Source organism: Gobius niger, assembly GCF_951799975.1.
Source record: "Gobius niger genome assembly, chromosome: 17".
Lineage (NCBI taxonomy): Eukaryota > Metazoa > Chordata > Actinopteri > Gobiiformes > Gobiidae > Gobius > Gobius niger.
Genome location: NC_136868.1, coordinates 25,870,617 through 25,894,230, shown reverse-complemented (window position 1 = coordinate 25,894,230; position 23,614 = coordinate 25,870,617). Strand labels below are relative to the sequence as shown.

General features: G+C 42.0%; 1 protein-coding gene across 1 annotated transcript in view; it reads right to left on the bottom strand.

Annotated features, from left to right (window-relative positions):
* Positions 1-20,530, bottom strand: part of cachd1 (cache domain containing 1) — a gene marked incomplete at its 5' end in the record, with an annotated part of 79,763 nt that extends 59,233 nt beyond the window's left edge. Inside the window, one exon of the mRNA XM_079575621.1 lies at positions 20,276-20,530. Within this exon, the coding sequence (XP_079431747.1) occupies positions 20,276-20,530 (255 nt within the window). The remainder of the gene's footprint in view (positions 1-20,275) is intronic.
* Positions 20,531-23,614: the final 3,084 nt, after the last annotated feature.

The following is a 23,614-nucleotide window of genomic DNA, read 5'->3' as shown; positions in this document are numbered from 1 at the left end:
TACCGCGCCGCTCTGCTTCATAAGGGGTGATGTACTCACAAACTTATTTATTATTATTTAGAGTTCGGGAATGTGATGTCATATCGCAAAGCATTATGGGATTAGCAGCAATTGTAAACTAATGGAGATTGTAAAAGTTAAAATACTATTATTGTTCACATTAAAACACTTGAACACCACAGAGAGCTAGATGTATTTACCAGCAGTAACTCAACAGCTAACACTTGCCACTTTTTACACTGTTTTGAGCTTATGTTCGTCAATGTGAATGTATGCTAACAGCTGCAAAGATGGCGGATCTCCATGGTAATTTTTCCGAACTCTATTGAGAAAAATCCATAGGCTACGTGACCTTCAAGTAAATCGAGATAGCTTTGCTTTTCATTTGTTAGCTTTGTGTGCAAGCTTTATGGTAGATCATCGAGAATGTTTGATTTATGAAGATTTTCCTCAACATCTGCACCTCTGAGAGTACTTCTGTTGTGCGTTGCTTCTATTTGTTCATCGAAGAATACAACATGCATTTATTTTAAACAGAGTACAGTGAGAACAAAAATTACAAGAATTAATGAATCTAATGCCCATTATGAAAAAAATATAGAAGTATGTGTTTGCGTTTGTAAAAATCCAGCACACCAAACATTACTAAATAAAAATAAATGCCCGCATGATTGAAAAAGACACTAATAATAATAATAATAATAGAAAATTCCATCTAAACTGGGCTGCACACAATGCCCTAATCTATTCTAATCCCTACCCGGAGGGGAAGGGGGCCTTGTCAACTAGTGGGTGTTGTGGTTCTGAAATAACAAGAGTCCATTCTATCCAAGCAGCACAAATCCAAAAGTGCACGCTCTATATCGGCCCCACTACCACCCGCCCCGGAGCTGTCCCTCAGACTTGGCGCGGATTGTTTGCTCTCGCTCTCCACCAGACAGGATATAATGCTTTCCACATGTGCGAGGAGAAGAGGGCCGGGAATTTAGGGTGGCCGGGGCAAGGCGAAAAGGGTGGGGGGAGAGGGGGGGCTGGGAGAGGGAGAGGGAGAGGGGAGGTTTTTAGAAAAGAGTGAGAAGCTGCACTGAATGATTCTGGAAAGTTTTGCGATTATTCAATAGAAAAAATTCAAGAAGCTGTGCATTTTTAGTTACACGCTGAGAAGCAATGACATTTGAGCGAATGCGATGCTGGGGGGCTTTGTTATTGCAGACTCAATCACATTATCAAAATAATTGTAGACTTCGAGACTTAGTAATTGCAAGCTTTCGAAATGAAAACTTAAAATCCTGCCGCCAGAGTGGGATGGTGAAAAAGGTAAAACGAGGAAGCTTTTGTAGAAGAAAGAAGCACTTCTGGTAATTTCACTGTAATTAAATGTTGCCGACTTTCAGCATCAAACATTGTTAATTGGAGGGGGCTGCAAATTGCTTGATGATATGGTGCTTGTTTTGAAGACGTCTCGTCTCAATAGGATGCATGTGCGTGTGCCAGTGGTGTGTGTGGCGAGTGCCTGTGGTGAGAGGCGCACGCAGAGTGGGTTTTCAGGCTTTGATGATGCAGCGGTGAAATCACGAGGACAAAGCCGCAGGCCGCCGTGGGCAAATACTCATCGTTTTTTTACTAATTAGAAATACCCAAAAACATCCTCTTTTGAAATCAATACACTGCCTGACAAAAAAACCTGACCTGGATGTAACTGTTCTGATCTGGGGTCGCTGCAGTTGGTCAGGTGTAGGTTCGGCAACGCCACAGCATGTGCTCAAAGAGATCAGCTTAACGTCCTGAATAACCAGGTTTTTCCATCAATGGATTTCTTCTTCCCTGATGGCACGGGCGTATTCCAAGACGACAATGCCAGAATTCGTCGGGCTCACGTTGTGAAAGAGTGGCTCAGGGAGTGTGAGACATCATTTTTTACGCATGGATCGGCTACAGCAGAGTCCAGAGTTTAACCCCCGTTGAGATGTGCTGGAGAAGGCTTTGCGCAGTGGTCACACTCTCCCATCATCAAGACACAGCGAATGAGTGCTGCAAAGCTAAAGGCGTCCAACCAAATATTAGAGCGTGTGACCTTTTATCTGTGATGACTTCTTTTTGATCAGGGAATTTGAATTTATAGATGGATGGTTTTAAGAAAATGTCAATGTCAATGATTCCGTTTGTAGTGTCTAAGCTTTATTGCCTTCTTTTATTTAAAGGGACTATACAGAGTTTAAAAATGTGTAAATTATGTATTTTCCTCCACATCTACATGTTCCAACAATGGCCTTAAGTTATTCACTTAACCTATTCACCACAACGGCCTCTAAAATCCTGCACTGTCCCTGAAAACGGTGTTACTTCGGGTCCGAAATGCCGTCATGCACGAGCTAAATATAGAAGGTGCAGTTACACGTATGACCTGAGGTGGCAGTAGTGAGAATAAAATGGCTAACTTGCGTCTAGCCCCTTTAAACTAGATTTTTCGTTTGCAAACAATGACAGAGCAAGCAAGGAAAGTTTGCAAGCTGTTGGTTGTGATCCAAAGTCATTCCTAATCATCCCGACACATTTCGAACATCCCAATTATTTTAAAGGGATGATTTTACAAGCATGTTTCGCAACTTTGAGCGAGCAAATGACAGTAATGCCAACAACAACGAGCCTGTTCATAGCCGTTCACTGGAGCAACGGCCGTTCAACAGGCTGACTGGTGCACTGCAGTTGTGTTGCTTATAGAGGCAGAAGCGCCCGCCTCGCGTTGCATCATGGGAGTTAGCAACTAGCTGCTAAAATGGAGCCAAAGTGAAAACCTTCCAAAGAGCGATCAAAGCAGAATACCTGAGCGCCTCCATTAGGCTGATACGATCTGCAGCCTGAAAGAGGCAAATCGAAACCTCACACATTGAGGGCAAATGAGTCCCACAAAAGGAATGCACCGTAATGAGAAAAGGCTGGGGGTTTGTAGTTTTGTTACGTGTGTTTTTCCATATCAAAAAGGACAATAAATGATTTTGTGTTTGCTCAAGTGGCAAAGACAGAGCCAGGGGGTAATTACGGTAAAGGGCAAGGTCAGATTTGCAGAAAGGGATAAAAACAAACAGAATACAATTACTTGGATACTAATACATGGTACTTTGCAAACATTCCCATTGTTGTTTGGTTTTTCAGACCTTTACACACACGTTTCAAAATTCATGTGATATGTGATACTTAAAGCCACCCTAAAGCTAATCCATTTGCCGGCTCGGAATTGTTTCATTCCCACAATGCATCGCTAGCTGCGCCACCATAGACACAGCGAGTTAGCTTGATCCCAGCCGAAGCAGAGAGGAGCTCCACAGCTTCCCCAACTGCCCTTGTGCCATGTAAACACAAACACACAGAGAGCACAAAACAAGTGGAAATGCTTGAAGCAGAAGTCGCAACAGTTAGTGCATTGACCCAGTCAGAGCTTGAAGGACGTTGAGGAGCAGGGTTCACTACTGACAAATAACATTCCTAAAGAGTAGCTTAACAGATCAGCACTTTTCAAGTCTCATCTCTAATGTTGTGTCTCTTGGACACTATTCAAAGCATTTATTGAGAGCCGAGCATTGATTTATATCATACATTATGAATCCAGTCGCAATTTCCATATTGTGCAGCCCGATTTCAAAGATATGTCTTATAAGATTAGATAAGCTTTTTAAATAGTACTTTCATATTATTAACACTACATTTTCTTGTGTCATTCTTGATTACTGGAGTTAAGGTGTTGTGTGTATGTGTTACCATTGTTGGTATTAGAGTAATTATACTATGTGCCATCATTGGACAAAGTGTCAAAGCTATAGATGGGGTTAGGCATAATAAGTCTTGACTTCAGCCTAAACCCTGTCAGTCAGGCACATAGCACTTAAATACATGTATTTTGATTGTATAATGTATAAGATCACTGAAAATATGTGACAGGTGTGTTCTAATATTCAAATGACAGAATAAAAATAAACTGCTACAAAATGAATTTTCTATACTATCAACAATATTAAGTGATGGCATTAATACATCTTATTGATTATACAAAGCATTTTGTGAATAAAAAAAAACACAAAAACAGCTCATCTGTACATGTCATGTGGTGTGGGCCTCTTATCTATCCTCTAGAGACTAGTCCAGGCATGTCCCCAGGCTGACCCAGAGGCCCACCACACTGATGTCACGATTTATGGCACCAGCATTCCTCGGCAGGGTTATCTCTCAAAACATGTGATGGAAATATAAATTAGCAATTTACTATAAAAAAAAAAAAAATGAAAAACCCTAGCCCTCACTCACTGGGACAGCGGTGAGTCCGGAGTTTCCAGGCAAGGAAGAAAACAATCTGTTCAGAGCATAAAGACAAAACCTCAACAGGTGCTCACATTTGGAAAGGCAGGGGTGCAGGTCTTATACACATCAGAAAAATGCACCAATATCAGACTCTGACAGCCATAATTTAAATGTTTTTGTAATCTAAAAACAAAGTAACTTGCTTTTAATGACTTCATGAAACTTAAGTCACACATTTGGAATTAAGAGATGCGATTCTTTTTGGTGAGTACACTCTAAATTGATTCCAGATTAAAGAAAAAAAAGTGATGATTCCTGTTGCATGGACAATGTTGAAGCGCTAAATCCCCCTCCATCTAAAATGTTCAAACATTGTTCAAGACGAAAGTGGATTTCCACCCCGAGTGTTATAGCAGATATTTTCGTTTTTTTACTGCATACATTCCACTTTTCTCAAAACTCTTAAAAACATGATTGCCATCCAGCATGTGCTGGTGCTTTACTCCACAGCTGGTGCTTGTTACTTAGTGAAACCAAATCCTCGAGAACGGCAAACACCACCACAGTCGTAAACAGCGAAAACCAGTGGAAAAGCCTCAACAACAATTAACCTCTGGATCAGGCTCCAGCCACCCGGCCCAGGGCCAAGGTGCCAGGCTCCACAGCCGCAGTCACACCCTGCTGCTACTTTCTAACAAAGCTCCATGTAGGGCTTTTCCACGAGCACCTGCTTGGTTCCACTCAGCTCAGCTTCTTGTCCAGGACAGAACTATAATGGAGGACATGTGTTTTATGGGTATTTGTTTATTGTCAATTGACACTGACATTGACATTGGGGAAGGATTTTTTTCTCAAGCACAACTTCATCATTACCTTGCATTTTGTTGGTTGGAAAATGCTATAGATATCATAGATCTAAAATGTCAAATTCAAAGTTTCCCATTCTAGGTTTCCAGTTCCAAATGATCCTTCTCTCTTTGCTGTTTGCCACTAATCAAAAACTCTGCGTCTTCGGCTCTGCAATGTTGCTACAGTCAGACACCGGCACTGTAAAATAATACAAGCATACACGTTTCAGAGGGCTATCCTTCTGGGAAAAGTCCCAGACCCAAGGTGTTAGCCCCAAGTGGAAATGTGCGAAAGCAAGGTAGATGTGCACAGAGCAGAGCCAAGCAGGTAAAGAGGAAAAACCCTACACTGCTTAAATGTTACTGTCAGGGAGATCAGAGGGAAACGTGTGAAACAACATAGACAGATTAACCCAAAGTCTCGCCAAAAAAACTCTTTGTGTGAAAGGCCCCTGTCACATGTGAACGCTGATGGGCACTTCCTGGCCCAGGCTGAGTTGCGATGGGGCGCCTGGACTGTCTGCACAAACTCTCCAGGATTAGCTTCACATTCCTCTGCACTGGACTCATCTGTCAGGACTGGAGGTTGCACACAGCTGCGGACTACATGCATGTAAAAAAGACACGCCATAAATAACCCACATGAGGCTTGTGCATTCAAGCGGGGTCTACCGAAAGCCTTAAAAAGGCCTTACATCTGTTTGTGTTCAAATCTAAACTGGATTACGAATCACCTTTCCTTCCACAGATCCTATGGCTAAAATCAGGCGTTAAAAGCTCAGAAACTAACCCTCAAATGCAACTTAAGGCAACCTAAGTTCAGTTGTTTATTGCCTTTTATTCACAACACATTACCTCTGATATATCAAGTTAAGAATCAAAACAAGTTTAGGCAAAGGACAACGATCTGGGGCATTGAAAAATGACTTGAACTTCACCGGGCGGTCCCTCGACGAGGCCGGACTATGAAGAATCTGATTAAGGCACAGGGGGCTGCGATGGGCAAGATACGCAGGAGTCAAGGACAGAGGAGCAAAGCCGTTCCCGGGGTGGTCTCCTTCTCGGATTTCTACGGCCGATGTGAGATCATGTCTGGCCACTGTTAGAAGGTCCCCCAGCAGACAGGGCGCTTTGTTCTGGCTGCGTGTACTCCCCGGGCACTTACACACACTGATTAACGGAGCCGCTGCACATAAGCTTGGGCTATATTACTTCTATGATACCGATAAGACCGTACGGCTTTCCCCCGCTGCCAAGACGAACCCGGGCCGCCGCACATGACCCTGAACGCCACGGGAAAGAACGCGTGTGATTTTTCATGAGATACAAGCGCGAAGTGTCGGAAGCCGTTGTAAATATGGCGGATTTGTTTCTGTAATGGTGGTGTTGTTCGGGTGATGCTCTATTACACAGGAATGGTCATGGGATTTTCTGTGGGTAAAAATAGGTCATAAAATGGAGCCAAGCTTGTGGGAGTGATATAACCTGTAATGTAATTTAACAGTGGGATTGTGCAATAGAGGGTAGTATGTTGCAGGTTAGGTCAAGAAATGGTGAGGTTTACTCTCAGAATAGTAAAGTAGCACAACTAGGGATGGGAAACAATATCACTAATTGTGATAAAATATTAGGAAATGAATCGATTGCCACATTTTTTAAGAATTGTATTTATCGTGCTCACGCTCTGAGTCGGGGGGCAAAGCTCTCGATTTACCGATCGATCTACGTTCCCACCCTCACCTATGGTCATGAGATTTGGGTAATGACTGAAAGGACAAGATCGCGAATACAAGCGGCCGAAATGAGTTTCCTTCGCAGGGTGGCTGGGCGCACCCTCCGAGATCGGGTGAGGAGCTCAGTTACCCGGGAGGAGCTCGGAGTAGAGTCGCTGCTCCTTCACATCGAAAGGAGCCAGCTGAGGTGGCTCGGGCATCTGTTCCGGATGCCTCCTGGCCGCCTCCCGCGGGAGGTGTTCCAGGCATGTCCTAGTGGGACAAGGCCTCGTGGAAGAACCAGGACACGGTGGTGGGACTATGTCTCCGAGCTGGCCTGGTGTCGCCTCGGGGTCCCCCCAGAACAGCTGGAGGAGGTGTGTGTGGATCAGGAAGTTTGGGCGTCTCTTCTGAGACTGCTGCCCCCGCGACCCGGACCCGGATAAAGCGGAAGAAAATGGATGGATGGATGGATATTTATCGCGCTACTACCACCGCCCATCCCTCTGCTATAAAGTACCTTGGAATAACTCCACACTCAGACTTTACTCTACGGAAGAAAGTCAAGTCTACGGTGTGGGATTTTTTTTTGGCTTGACTGCAAAAAGATGAAACTCACGTCGATGAAAGAAAAGAGTCTGCGCCGACAGCTAACGCTATACTTGCAGGTGTGTATTTTTGAGTATTTACACTCAAAGACGTTTTACATTGCATTATTCATTCACTCCACACTTGGCGGTGGTAAGTTACCAGTCTGCAACCAGTCTGCACCATCGGCCCGTCCGACCACCATCAACCACTCACTCACACACTACATCCACTCAGGCTTCCATGGTGTAACCAAGCAGTCTCCCATCCTAGTACCGACCAGGCCCTTCCCTGCTTAGCATTCCAGGTCGAACGGGATCAGGCATAGCAAAGGGTTTATAGCTTTCTCAAAGTATGTCATCTTTGCTTCACAGGCAGCAAAGTGGATTGATTCATTTGACCACCACATGTGCTTTATACTCATAATTTACTGCTTCTGAGTTAAATTTATTTAAATACTTAGTTACTTACCGTAGGTCTCACTCAATATGACATTTGTAGCAGACAATGAAGAAGAATATTCCATTACCAGATTCCAATCATTTCTGTAAGTTCTGCAGTTCTGGGGAAGTTTTTAAACCAAAAGGCAAATACTGTCATAATATCTTTAATCACAATTAATTGGGCCAAGATAATCGTGACGCCAAAACAGGTTTAGTGGGTCGTCCAATAATTACAGGATGGACGTTTGTTTCAAGCGTTACAATTTGGGAAAAATCGTCTCTGAGTCAGTCAGGATTTTGTCTTTCTAATGTCAAGGGTTTATTTCAAGATGACAGGATGCCAGGACTCCATGAAGATAATCGAGGGTGGGACTTTTTCTTTAGCCAGGAAATGTATTTGATTTATTTAATGTGAAGCTAAGAACAATATTTCAAGCTTCACCCAAGATGAGGAGGGTTACATTAGGACAGAGAGAGCATTTAAAACCTTGCATAGTAACCCACTTAATGTATGATAAATAATGCACCTAAAGCGCTTACAGTACCATGTTTTTTTTCTCAGATCAAGTTTTTGGCTCTCCATTTTTGTCACAGTGCGACATTTATTCAACTTTATGCAACTACGGCAATTAACTGAGGGATTTGTGTTGGCCACTGGATGCACAGAGGATGTTAACTTGGGATATGGGGTGAGGAAGTCAAAACACTGAGGTATATTTGGCGGCATTACAGGAATAAACCTTCAAGGGAACTCATTTGGTCATAATCCAGAAGCAAATAAAGGCGGGGGCGTCACTTATAAAGTTACGCGACTGCAAAGACCAATAGTCTCAGCTGAAAATACAGGCAGTGGTGCACAACAACATGGTACTTTAAAGGTAAGTGCTAACTTTTACGCCTGTGCTGCATATCAGGAAGATTCATATAAAAAATGTGGATTGCAAAAGCATAAAAATCACACATTTCTGAACATGGAGAGAAAATAATAATAAAGCGGCGAAAAATTACCCAGAATATTTGGAGTTTGACAGCGTCTCAGCGAAACCCGTCAACATGAAATCACCTCGACACTTCCAAATCTACGGGATGTCAGTGGAATATGCAACAGCCTTTTTTCCCATGCATCTGAAACCTCCACATTCACATTCATGAGCGGATCATTTCGGGTGCACAAGCCAGATTCTTCTAAGGAGAATAGTGTGTGTGTGTGTGTGTGTGTGTGTGTGTGTGTGTGTGTGTGTGTGTGTGTGTGTGTGTGTGTGTGTGTGTGTGTGTGTGTGTGTGTGTGTGTGTGTGTGTGTGTGTGTGTGAGTACATGCAGCCAAACAGAGCCAGGGAGACACTTCCCCAAGGACCTTTAATAACTTTCCCATATGCAAATCATCGGGGCTGTGAACTGGAGGAAACGGGAAGTGCTTCTTTCTTGTTGTCAGCTGGATACGAGAGCTCGGAGAATTTGGTGGTTGAAATATTCCCCAAAATATTTTGAATATTCAAAATATCAAAGTGCAGAATTGTGTTTATAGGATTACTATAGTCTAGTGTTACTAGCCAAATCAGCTTTTTTACATATGATATATTAAATTAGGCACAACACTTACATACAGTATAATGCAAAGTCTTGTTTATTACTGAAAGAAGTAAACTTTTTGTTAAACTCCAAAACAACAACAATCTTATGAATATTTCACAAAGGAATTCCTTTCAGATAAACATTGATATTTTAAAAACATAAATACATTTAAATAATACATGTATTGCTTATACGTGTTTCAAAATAACAATATGTGATATGTTCTTGATATCACCAGTTCATCAAAGGGATTCCTGACAATCATCATAATTCTCAGGTCTCGCATTGGCACCAGCTGCAAAAAGGCTAGAAAAATGCAGGCAAATATTTTGTGCAGCCGGGCCTGGAATTCCCACAGAGCTCAGTATCAGCCCGAGTGACTTTTCACACATCAGCCAACCATAACTGACAGATTTACATGTCCAGAAAGTGGTAAAAGATCAGACTTGTTCACACTGCAATAGGCATGTAAGACTATTTTCTCATGCATTGGTTTCGCAAAAGGAAGAGTACCAAGAGATGCCAGTAAAAATCCCCACGGGCCGCTGGTGCCAACATCAGGCCAGACAGACGGAGGAAGCTGGCGTGGCACCAGTCAGCCACTACTGGCAACAAGAAGGCTTTCCCAAAACAACCAGGCAGATATGGATCAAAATACAGGAAGATGGAGCTCCGGTTTGACAACAAAACATCATCCTCAGTTAGCAAGTCCAGAGTTGACCAACCAGAGCTATTGTCAGGAGGGTGAAGAGGGTGTGTGTGAACTTGGCCTGACAATGGTTTTCTTTTTGGGAACAAAGATGTTTGGGATAAAGCGAGGGGTGGCTAGGGTAGGATAACTTTGTCCAATGCAATGGTGGCTTTAAAAAAAATTATTGAATCAAAACGGACAATAAAAAGTATGACAACTTGCAGATACATAATAATATATAAATGTTAACAGTAGTGCTCACGGAGTAGATGTGCAATTATGTTTTTTAAAAAAGGCCTTTATTTTATACAGGACTAACCACTGTAAAAATCTTTAAAAACATTTCCTGCTGGGTAGTCATTTTCCTTTATCAACAGCCAACATCGAGTTCTTCAGAGAGTCTTCCTTTGGGTCATAGCCTGTTTGGCAGTTCTAGTCTCAATGCCCTTCGACATATTCTCTTCACCTTCTCAATACGTGGAAGAGGGAGAGCGTGAAGTCACGCCATCTCAAACTTTTTGGAGCTTTTAGCCATGTTGTTATGCTATTTCCTTATCAAAAACACCCCCAGAGTGGTTTGTGTCTTCATTCACGCAGTTCTAAGTAATCCTCCTGAATCCTGCTCTCTGAGCAGCTGCTCCCCAGTCATGTTTGTGTTGCAGCTGTGAAGATGGAGCTCGTTACCTACTCTGGACACACCTGTTCTTTATTCTTAACTAACGATAATGTCACGGAGAAAAAGAAGCGCGTTTGGCTACGGAGTTTATTCAACCTTTTTCAGGAAGAGGCCACTCGTCTAGCTGTTTTTTTCTCCGGGATTCAGCGACTATCACCAAAATATTGTTTTTCTGTGACTGTCTCTGATGAATGTTTGGTGAACCTTCACCTGAATCAAAGTGGATTAACTTTTATAACCAACACAAGTCCCATAATGTAAACAGCGATGGACCAGAGTGGTGAGTCAGTCCAAACGCGGGTTAGCTTGTGTGTTAGCATATTAGCATGTGTGTTAGCCATTTATGAAGCTGTGTTGCAGATGTCAACTCCGTATAACTGCATCGTGAAGTAACTTCACTTATTGCTGTTTATTTATATTATGGTAAAGTTGTATGCGCGGAGAGAGGGGGCGGAGTTAACTGAATCGAAGCGTTGTGTCTTCCGGGTTTGAAAAATACCTCCAGAAACACTTATATTTATCACAATAATGAGTGCTCCATAGTGGTAGAGGTACAATATATCATATAAATGCCTATACTTAACTTTGGAATGGCTAAAATAGCATGATATAGCTCCTTTAATATAAACAACTCATCAGCTATTCTCTAACAACATTTCATGAACTAAAATACAAACACTTGGCCTCTCCAGGAGTGGCCGATTATATTTTATTAGGCTGCTTTAGGTATTTCTATCACAGTTTATGGCCCAGCTTTGATTAGAGCCTGCTAGCACTAGCATGCTGTTGCTAACCGCTGTATTTTACGCAAAGATCAAAAATATGTTTGTTAAAAGTCACTAAACGGTCAAATTCCCCAGGTTCTAAGCTTCAAAATGATATAGAACAGGCCCATATTCACTTAGATTTAGTCGGTGAATGTTGTGTTTTTAAATCGGTGAGAGCCAAAACAGGTATCGGTTCAGGATCAGAAATTTTTGCCGATACCCGATATAAAAAATGATGGCGAGACACTGCAGGTGAATAGGGAAAACAATTATATTTACAGATATCAATTTGAAACTTTTGCTGTCGATCACTGGCATAAATGTGAGAAAAAAATACATGGCAAGTTTTCTGTCATTTTATCTTTTCATATAAGAACAAGGTGTTTTATGCCTAAAAATGCCCCAAATTTCTATCTTCTATCTTTTCGGCGGCGAAATCTGAATAATGGATAGAGCTACATTCAAATTTATGGTTTCATTTTATTGATGAATGAGTTACCAAGACGTTTTCAGAGGGGATTTGGGATTTATTTTTTTAGTTTTAAAATAAGCTGTTTTTTAGTGGAAAACTTTGTAAAAATTTAATTTTCGCCTTATTTTTTGACATTTAAAACTCAATAAATGGGGCTAGGGATAAGATAATAAAAAATCCCTCTGAAAAAATCTTCCAAATATTGTTCAGTCCAAGGCTGGAAAATTTGAAGTCTTTAGGTCCGACTGACGTGGACATAGTGTCGCTACAATGACAGAAAAATGTGTTTTGAGAAAAAGGCCCTTGAAATTGCATTGTCCCATATAAGTCTATGGGGGAACATTGAATCAGCACAATATTTAAACATGTTATTGTGAAGATTCGGTGTATTATTGGTTTCTGGGTGAAAGCTTGTATGTTCAGAGACCAATTTGGCCCAAAACCTGAAAACTGAAAAAATTGAGTTTTGCCTGTAGTGTCTCCCCTTAAATTTCTAGAATCGACTCCGATATCCGACACTAGTACCAGATCGGTGCATCCCTAGTCCAAATCGGAACTAGGGACGAGACTCGGCGTCTTGCATGACTGAATGAATTTAGAAAAATGTGGAGCTATTATATTCTTTGAGTCTGAACACTCTCGCACTAGGATGGGATTACAGGTGTTCATAGCAATAAAAAACAAATCTCCTTTAGACCCACATGTCCCTGTTTCCTAATTAGCGAGTTTTCAGCATCGTCGCCCCATGTCATTCCCTCTTTGGAGAATCAAGAGCTCAGATATCTTTTCATCATCCAGTCCAAGCTCCTGCACCACAGACCCAGGCAGAAAGTGTAGAGTTCAGCTCATTAGCTCAGGTCACTTCCTGTCTCATCTTCAAAGAGGACACACCGGAGGAAGACAAAAGGACCGGAAACAGGACTGCGCGTCCACACATTCAGACAGAGACACAGGGGAGATTAGTCTCTCACTCATTACTCCATCTCACTCCATATACCATTTCTGACCAATCATGCTGAATAGAATGTGATGAGAAAATAACAATTATAGTTTACATCAGCAGCTAGTCGACTTCATCAATAAAAAAAGATATTTTAAGGACACAATAATAGGGCTGTGCAATTAATCGAAATTCGATTACAATTTCGACTACAACAATAAACGCTAACAAAATTAGCATAATCGCAAAAAATCTATTATAATTTTTTTTAATTTTTTTTTCACTTTTTTTCCCTCATTTTTAATTTTGGGATTTTTGTCACTTTTTTGATGGATTTTTGTCTTTTTTTGATGGATTTTTGTCATTTTTTTGATGGATTTTTGTCTTCTTTTTTTTTTTGATGGATTTTCGTCACTTTTTTGATGGATTTTTGTCTTTTTTTGCTGGATTTTTGTCACTTTGTTGATGGATTCTTGTAATTTTTTTGATGTTTTTTTGTCATTTTTTTTGATGGATTATTGTCATTTTTTTGATGGATTTTTGTAACTTTTTTGATGGATTTTTGTCATTTTTTTTTTGATGGATTTTTGTCATTTTTTTGATATTTTTTTGCTGGATTTTTGTCACTTTTTTGATGGATTTTTTTAAAGGCAACAAATAGTCGTTTGAATAATCGTGATTTCAATTATGACAAAAATAATCGTGATTATTAGTTTTTCAATAATCGAGCAGCCCTACACGATAACAAAATGAATTTGAAGATGGCCCAGAGTTTTACCACCTGAAAAAGCCCCTGAACCACCACTGTCCCAGACCAAACACAAGACATCATTTAGTCTTTTGAACATAACAAGACAGGATCCAACTTTCAGCATCAAAAAGATCGTCACTGATAAACGTGCACCGTTGCTTCGTTCACCAATCGCATTTGCCGAGCTAGCGCAAATCTTGCCTGACACCGATTGTACCAGTTAATGCCAGTTCCCTCACGTTTTTAGCATCCTCTGTGCCTCATGGAAGTAACTCTGAGAGCAGGGAATTTCACATGCCGTCAGATCATCGCCCAAAATAATTGTCATTTCCCAGATAGCATCTTCCCGAATCCCCAAAAATACAGCAAACACACACAAAAACACAAATGGAAATTTATGGCCCGTTCGGAAACAAGCCGCCTCTCGACAAAGTGTGAGGTTTTGCTTTGACTGCGAGTTACCATATGTCAAACGGAGCCCTGGAGAAAGGCTTTGACAGAGGGGAAAATAGTCTAAAAGGGGACTTGAAGAACATTCTGATCCAGTTCTCCGCAGTAGGAGCTCGAACGCTGCAAAGAAAAGGTGGGGGGATGGGGGTTTTGGACAAATGCTTAGTGTTTGGGGGAGGGACCTGGGATTTGGGGGGTTATTTTGCTCAGCGCCCCACCGCTCCTTCATCCTCTCTGCGTTGCTTTCAGGGAGAGTTCATTTTAAGTCCTGGCTATTGTGGCGAGTGAAGGGAGTGACTTGCTAAAGGGTGGCCCGGGGACCCCAGGCTCAGAGCGAAGGGTCACTTCTCTTGTGGAGCAGGCTTGAATCTGGAAAGGATTAGGTGGAGAAAGAAAAAAGAAAGTCCAAGACTGATAGCCAAAGAGTAGCGAGAGTGAAGCCAGGAAGAGCTGCCAATCAGACTTTTTTTTAAGTCTGTTCTGAAGTGACTATTGCCATTAGCTGGTGAATTTATAGAATTTCATAGAATCCGAAAGGAACAAAAAATATTTATTGTCAGTGCATCATCGGGAGCATGAAACAAGCCCTCGTCTAAACATTTGGAAAGACTGGAAGCAGGCTAGCGCAACATGCATGCAACAAAAAGCAACGGGCAGCAACAAAGTTACAGCAAAGAGCGCGAAACCCCTGCAATCTCACTCGAGAGACCAAACCCCCAAAAAACAAGCGTTCTTCGATTGCGAGGCTCTGGACAGACTTCAAACAGGGCCTTTCCGATGAGACGACGGTGCCGTGAGGGGACAGACAGACAGACAGACAGACTTTGGAAAACCGCAGCAGCTGGTGCAGAGGAGCGAGAGTATGGCCGCCCTGATGAGGCTCAGCCGCAGTCCGACCGGGCCAAAAGAAACTGAACCAGGCCCGACTCAACCCAGGCAGCTCTGATTAAAGGCAACTGATTGGAAGAAATGGGAGTCGCGTTGTCCAAAAACAACGTCCCATAAAGGCAGAAAATCCAACCGCAAAGATGGCCAATCAAATCCCAGGGCACATCATTTAGCAGCGCAATGAAAAGATTCTTGGTTACAAAAGATTGGAGTTTCTTTTATAGGGCACTACTCTCTTGAGGTGGGGCTTTTTACACTTGTTTAATGGGAGGCTTAAATCGATATATTCTCACTAGAAAACAAGTTCTGGGAAATAAAATCAATAGAGAGACAGAAATACAGACCTAAACCGTATGCATTATTTATCAAGGCTCTGACAGCAGACGAAGATACGTTTCAAAAACACAAAAACCTTGAATAACAAAGTACTGCACCGCAACGATCTCTCGGAACCAAAATGTACTCCTTTCAATCATCCAAACGATTGAGTGACTTAGAAAACTGAAAATGAGCCTTTGTTACCTCAACCCAAATGTTTCCATATGACAGCGTCTTCAAGTTCATGCAGTCTGTGGGACCATAGAGTGAGAACTGGTTTAGATATAAGGGGCGCCCAAATGTTAAGGGCCTGGAATCGGGCCAAGGCATACAAGAACCTCTACGTTTAAGCGAAAACATTGCACTTCGCCGCGCTCTCCCCATCGCGAAGGGGACCGGAGATAAAGAAGGCCTGCACAACTGGGCCGGTTTCCTTGTTTTTAGACGGGGCCAAGAATTCCTGATCACTGAAAGGAAAAAATGGGTCCCGCTTTGTAAAGAACTGCAGACATCGCATGGCAGCTGTTGGCGAATATGGCCATATATAAATGTGCAATTATACATTTATAACAAAGACTTACTCATTTGATATAACACTTTAGGTCATCTAACATCAGGCATCCATCAGGGCACTAGTTCGACATGTCGCAATCATTACAGCGCGCCATAAAGTGGAACAATCAGAATGGAAACTGCTATCTGCGAGAAGGAAAACAAGAGGCACAGACAGTCCAGCGCAGTCTCAAAGGAGCCATAAACTGCAGGTCAGCACCTGAATTTATGGCCGGCCTAAAAAGAAGAGTTCACTTTTCACAGAACAATGCTAATGCAAAGCAGCAACCCGTGCGCTGTAGCTTTCGCAGCCAGTCGAAGGGAACAAAATGCCACTCGCGCAATTAAATCAGGCGAGTGCAATACATTTTTTTATGCATAAAAATACTTCACATCTTTGGCGCAATACTCCAGTTTAATATAGAATGGTAAGGCAGCAGCCAGTGAGGATCAGAATAACCTTGACTGAGTGCTAAGCTGTGAAGTCAATGCAGCTAAAGGCGAGAGGCTTTGAAGCTGCACTGCGGAGAACCAAGCAGGAATTCTGATGCCCCGCTGTACTTCTTCAAAAACAGGCTCCTCTCGCCTGCCTCGCAAAATACAAGGCCTGATATGACGGCGCGCAGCAGCTCCGTGATGAACAAAAGATGTCAAAAAATATTGGAATAACAAGAGCTCAGATGAAGATCGAGTCGCCGTGGTGTCTTGGAATATAACTGCTGACTGTAATTTACTACTTAGCACCTACAAATGTTGCGAAATACATGCGTTGCTTGAGTTTGTTTAGACTCCCTCCAAATAGCCCTGGATGTGATAAAGATGTGCTCTTGACACCCTCGTGTTTTTCAAGAAGCTTTTAGATTTGGGTAAAAGCCAAACTGGAGAAAATGTGCTCAGTTCAGGGGTTAAGTTGAAGTTGCAAATCTAATCACGAGGCTGGTCACACTTCTTTTTATTTTGTCTGACTTTTGTGTGACCCGACAAGCCTGTTAAAACCCCAACCACAATTTTACCCTTCCCTCCATCAAACGGTGCTGCCCTGAAATTACTATAAATATTCAATTTGGGGCCGGGGTTCAGAATGGGGCACTCTGAATAACAAACCACACTCTCTGGGAGGCTTATGGCCCTCAACACCAACACAGTGAAATTTCCTTTGTAAGTAATCAGCACGTTGGGAGTAAAAAGGCGCTTTCGAGTTGAGCTAGGAGGACCACGGGAACTGCACCTCTGAAGGCGAAGAGAAGATATACAATGACAAAAAGGAACACCCATTCAAATTCCAGTTGATTGTTTCTATCCCCGTAGGCTTGGGCAAATGGTGGAAGTGAAGGCTGTGTGTGGCTATGTGTGGCTAGTGTAAAGCCAGGCTGCAACGTAAAATGTTACAGCAAAAAAGCAACAACAAAATAAAGCCTGTGTGAAATTCTCATTAGTTACAAAAACCACAAACCACTGTTGTTTGACTCCCACCGAGGCTCACCACAGATCTTTCAGACGATGCGGGGGGAAAAAGCAGCACAAACGGGAAAAGAAAGCCTTGCAGCAGTTCAAAATGACATTAAATTGTGGGAGCAGAAGAAAAATGAATGTTAGTGTAATGTATTGGTACAGGAAACAGACACAGACATATGAATACTCCCTAAGCCGACTGTATCATTACTGGTGGTACTATTAACAGTAGCATAATTCACTCCCCCTACCTACACACACACACACACACACACACACACAACAACAAACAGCTGCCCAGTGTACAGCCCTGAGTGCGACCCAGTGACTGAACATCTACAACAGTGGCCTCAGATTACACTAGTGCAGAGAATAACGGGTGGAGTTCTCACAGCTACAATTACACTTTAAAAAAGGAAACCAGGGGACGCTGCTTGGAACCATGTCAATGAATGAAAGCAGTGTCAAAAAAGACCCTCAGTGTTTGTCACTCACCGCAATGCTGTTTTGAATATGGAGAGTAGAGAGTACTGATTACTTTTTATATCGTGCAGCTACACCACCGAGTGAATGCCCAAGAAGCTAAGCAGTGATGGGGTGGTGTGTGATAGGTTAGGAATGCCACGTTCAGAAGGTACTGGAAGAGTGAGCGTGAGAGTAAAGGCGGGACAACAACAGATGGAAATTAGCCAATAGTTACAGTCCAGAGTGGCGTTTTTACATGCACGAGTCTCATGTGTGTTTGTTAACATGCACTGTTGTGACCAAGGTGAACCAAACTAAATTCCCTTTACCAAACACCTACAATGTAAATTAACATAGAGGCTAGACAGCTATCCATGTATTTATTATTGTGTTACTACTGATATGAAATTGCTATGCATTAAAATAATTGGTGCCATTTGTGTGTATCCACGCATAAGCCGAACCGGCAGAGCAGGCCCTCCCAAGGCCAGCAGATACCTATACTCGCAGACAGATACATGCAGAGCGCTTGAATCTGTGAATACAAGGGCTCTAACTAATTCAATACAAGCATAGCTTCAATCAAATCCCACTGGGTCACAACTTCACGTTTGATTCTCAGCCTGCACCATGACACTCTCTGCAATGTGTGTGTGCATCATAATTTAGGCCACAAGATAGTCCATGTTTAATATTAGAGATAGTGCAAACACATCCATGTAATATGTTCAGCAGGGCAACAAGAAGCTGTAAGGGCTGCACAATTACTTGCAATTAAATCAAAATAGATTGATTAGTCGCAACAAATGGCAAAGACTGTAATCACTGAGAAATCCTTTGCTGCCTCCATGGAACCTTAACACTGCTGTATATTGCATAAACCTCTACAAACATGTTCTGAAATCAAATGTAGGTAGTTCTTATTTTAGCCGTTCATACTATAGTCTTCTCTCAAAGGTTTATTCAATCTCCTTTAATGCTCTTTTTTTTTTTTTTTTAAGTCCAACGTGAGAGAATTCTTGATTGTAAAGCTCATTTTGCAAGTGTAATGGCTACATTTATTATGTGCAATAGGCTATTTCCTATGAAAAAATGACGTACAAAGACGGTAACAAGGATGGAAGAGGAGCAGCATATACAAAATGGTGTCTTAAAACAACCACAAATACAATTTAGTGAATATTGCAACGCAACAAGAGACATTTTCAGGGTGATGTTTTGCCGGTGCCTCGTGACTGAAAATACATCCAACATGCAACATGCGATGGTGTTGAGACGATCATCTTTTCAAGTAAAGCCACGCGAATCAACATGATGTGTCATTGTAACACGAAAGCAATGAGCAGGTTAAGAATTGTCAGTTGATCAGGGAAAAAACAGTAGAAAGCGATGATGATACAATATATCTCGGGAAAGACTGGTCAGGCCAGGAAAGGACAATCTGTTGAATTTGCTAATTGTGAAAGGGATCCGGCTAAAACGTGAGAGAGAAGCCCAGGGGAGGATGAGCAGTGATGGGGCAGATCAGGGGGGGGGGGGGGGGGGGGATGCGTGATCTGAGCCCAGAGCTGGAGCCTGTATGAAGGTGCGTGGCTCAGCGGAGGGGGGTCTGTGAAGATAAAGCAGCATTTGTGGGCCGGGCCCCCTGCTGCCTCAGCCTGATGGTGTGCTCAAAGCCTGGAAGCGCCTCTGCCTCTGAAGTGCTAAACACAAACCCCCCCCCCTTTTTTTAGAGACACCCAACAACGGCCCAAAGCCCCCCTACACCACATCCACAGCCAATGGGGACCCAGGGGAGAACAGCACATGCTGGAAGAGTTTATGTTATCATTATGGATCACACAGATGAGCACCCTTTCAGATTCTGTTCTCAAATATTCACAAAATCAGAACATTCATTTATTTTAAATTGCACCACTGCAGTGTAATTTATATCTACGTTATGGCACAACTCATTTTAACTTACAATAAAATAAAGTTACTAAAGCAGAGGCCACAAAACCTTCCTATGAGCGAGAGTGACTGACTAGAAGGTGACATCTTTGCCATCTTAACACCCTTAAATGTCCTTTAAAAGAAAGATATGGGTATGGTAATAAAAAACGAAGTTGTTCATTGGTGAAAGGTGTCACATTTAACAGATTAGTGGAAGCAGAGGAGCAACACAAGCCGCCAACAACAGCAAATCTGCGGCGTGTTGATGTCCTAGATAAAAAAACATCAAAGCGCGCAGCGAGACAGACATTCCGGATCCTTTCATAAAATATTTCTATGCGTAAAATCAAGTTAATGAGTGCGTCTTTGAGTCCCGCGTTTGTGGATACCAGAGATCACGCCATGTGCAGAGGTTTACAGCGAGTAAATCATCCCCAAGATCTCAAGGTACGTGAATTTACCTGCATTGTGAAGACCCCGAGCTCCTGCGTGGAAAGCTTTTTCATTTGTTCTGCCAAAACTTGCGCTTCCTCCAAGATGTTAAACTCCTCGGCGCCGCAATATCCACACGAAAGCGCCGAGCAGATGAGCACGAAGCTCCACGAAAACGGAGAAGAAGTCGCCGCGCTCCTGCAAAACCGTACGCGTTTATCCAGGAAAGAAGTGCGCGAATTCGGTGCCGAACGCGAGAAGTTCTCCCCTGTCCGCCTCGCCATGGTGGCCCGTAGGTGGTAGGTCCGCGGGGCTGGAGCGGCGGCAGGAGCAGCAGCAGCAGTCGAGGTGGAGGAGAGGGGGGGAAAACTTCAAAGGAAACTACTTTTACAACTTTGCGACGCCGACCCTTTCTCTCCAACATGCGTCTCCGAAATGTCCCAAAGCGCGGACCATCGCACCTTCCGGAAATCCCTCAAAGGCGAGAAGAAAATCCATGCGTAAAAAGACAAAAGGTGAATGTTTCTGTTTGGGTTTTTTTTTTTTAAATGTTGCTATCGTGTCGTCCTCGAGTAGCTCCAGCAACTCCTGGCGAAGTCTGGCAAAGTGTGTGTCAGCCGGAGATTCTCCACAATGGGGGGAGAAAGTGGGAGGCGTGGAAACGGCGAGTCCCGGCGGCGGCGCCTGGATTTTGGATCAATGGATCAGGGGTTTTTACGCGCCGCATTCAGAGTTTATGGGAGACGAATACTGTACGTAGCACTGCCGCACGGATATTTGCAGCTAATTCTTTTGCATTATTTTCTCATATTGAATTATTTGGACTGATTGTTTTTTCTGGTTGCATCTTTCGTTTTGCACAAAGTAGTAGATACGATTTTTTCCCCCTCCGGTCCGGTTGACGATATTGGAAACTCTTTGCCTCGTGAAACATTTCTGGACAGCTGAGAGACTACACAAAAACACACTGTAGGCTATACTGAAAATTCATATCCTCTCATGTAAATGACTGTTCACGCTCCATTCCGACAAAACTCCATTTCTGGTTTTCGCCACAGCCCCAAGTTTCCCTGTCAAAGCTGCTTTGAGACTATTTCAGAAGGCACTGCCGCACGCTATTTCTCACTCTTTTATTATACAACGTTTTACAGTGTTATAAAGACAGGAGAGTGCTGATGGTGGTGTTAATAATTCATTCAGTTAACTGTCACTTTTGTGTTTGGAAGCAGTACCTGTGAGTGTGAGCGTCGCTTTGGACTCGGTCAGTCCTGAAAGTCTAGTTAACAGCACTCACTCGAAAAAAAGAAAACAAGAGAGGATCAGGTTATGTGAGGTAGTGCTCCGGGGTGCTTGGCTATAGAGCATTTGTTTCATTATTATTACTCAAGTAGAAGTTTGCCATACGTTTAAGACTTGAACATATGTAAGATTTTATGATTTATCAACAATTTACTGTTCAAGTGACCCAACCTGGAACATGCAGCACAAGTAAAAACAAAACAGAGAACAAAGATCCAGCAAATGTGTTACTACATCAGTGTTAATTTTGACAACATATTTTATTTTAGTTTTAGTCTTCGTCTTTTGACTAAAATGTAATTTAATTTGAGTCGAGATTTAGTCAAAAAAAAACTTTTCAATTTTAGTCTAGTTTTAGTCGACTAAAATTGAAAGTCAATTTAGTCGACTAAATTTAAGACTAATTTAGTCGACTTTGCATTTATAATATTCATTCTAATCATATTTAATCTTGTTCCTCTGCTTCATGGAGCTGCTCCACATGAACAAATCTCAGAGCTGATCCTTTGGCAGAGAATTTACCTGATCTGAGGCTCTTTCAGACTGTCAATAGAAGTTTGGATGATTTTAGTCTCTCCTTTTCATTTTTATTTAGTCTTATTTTAGTCGACTAAAATATCTGGACATTTTAGTCATAGTTTTAGTCTCATGAGAAACTTTTAATTTAGTTTTAGTCCAATTTTAGTCGTCAAAAATATCACTTTGACTAAAATTAAGACTAAATATTTTAGTCGACGAAATTAACACTGTACTACATCATCTCATACTGCATACCAGCCTTAGCAGGAGATACATAATTATTACAGATAAAAAAAAGAAGGTGAAATAGAGGAAAATCAAATTTGTGGTAAAAAAAAAAAAAAAGTATTATTAAAGGTGCATTATGCAACTTTTTATGCGGGAAAAAAAAACGGAGTGAATATTGGTGCGTATTTGACCTTTCAGTGACCCTGTGATTGTCGGTGGTCAGCTTGGCGCCTTTGCTTTCAATCACGGCCGCCTCTGGGTCGCTCAAGAATCAACCGTTTTGTAGGTTTTCTGGTGAGTGCAGGTCCGTCAGCAGAGAAAACTCTAAAAACAATTGGTCCTGGAGCACACTAGAGACCACCGGGATGGAAAGTAAAGGCGTCGTGTTAACCACCCATACCGCCGTTGGGTTGCTGAAAGGTCAAACACATTAATAACTAGAAATGCAATGGCTGCGCCATTGCGATTGACTGCGGAATTGCGGGAAGCGAATGCAGAAATTGCATAAACTGTTCAAATTGCATAAATTGCTTAATTTGCATAATCTAATTTGCATAAACTGGTAAAATGCATAAAATGTCATGTTGCATAAACTGTATAAACTGCATAAAGTGGTAAAATGCATGAATGGGTTAATTTGCATAAATTATATAAATTGCATAAGCTCTTTAAAATGCATAAATCCTAAATGGCATAAACTCTTAAGTTGCATAAACGGTTTAAAATGCATAAAGTGGTTAATTTGCATAAATTATTAATATTGCATAAACTTTTTTAAATTCCATAAACTGGTCAAACTGTTGAAATGGCCTCAGTGCTTGATTGACAGAAGCTGCACAAATGGCTGAAAGGCCTGGAGTCTCCCCATTGGCTGGATCCCCCCATACACACCAATGCAAAAATTTCAAACTCTCGTATAAAAAAAATGGAAAACTGCAGAAGGCCAATTTTTTCTCAAAACCCACAAGTTGCAGAAGCTGAACATGCACAAAGTGCAGAAATTGCATAAAATGCAGAAAAAAGTGCAGAAAAGCATGGATTTGCGGCAGCCCCATTATAAGTCAATGGGAAAAATCTCCGACATTTTGGCCGATTGCAGAAAAACCGTAAGTTGCAGAAGTCCCAAAAGTAATAGCACCCTTCTCCTCAACATGCGGAACATTTTAATGCATAACTTGCATAAATTGCACAAAGCATGAAGGTGCTGAAAGCTCTAGAAAATCGGGAAAAAGATGGAAGAGGAATAATAATAAAGAACATGAAAACCAATAATTGACTGCGGAAGAATTCCGCAGTCAATCAATGACTTTCTTTTCCCATCA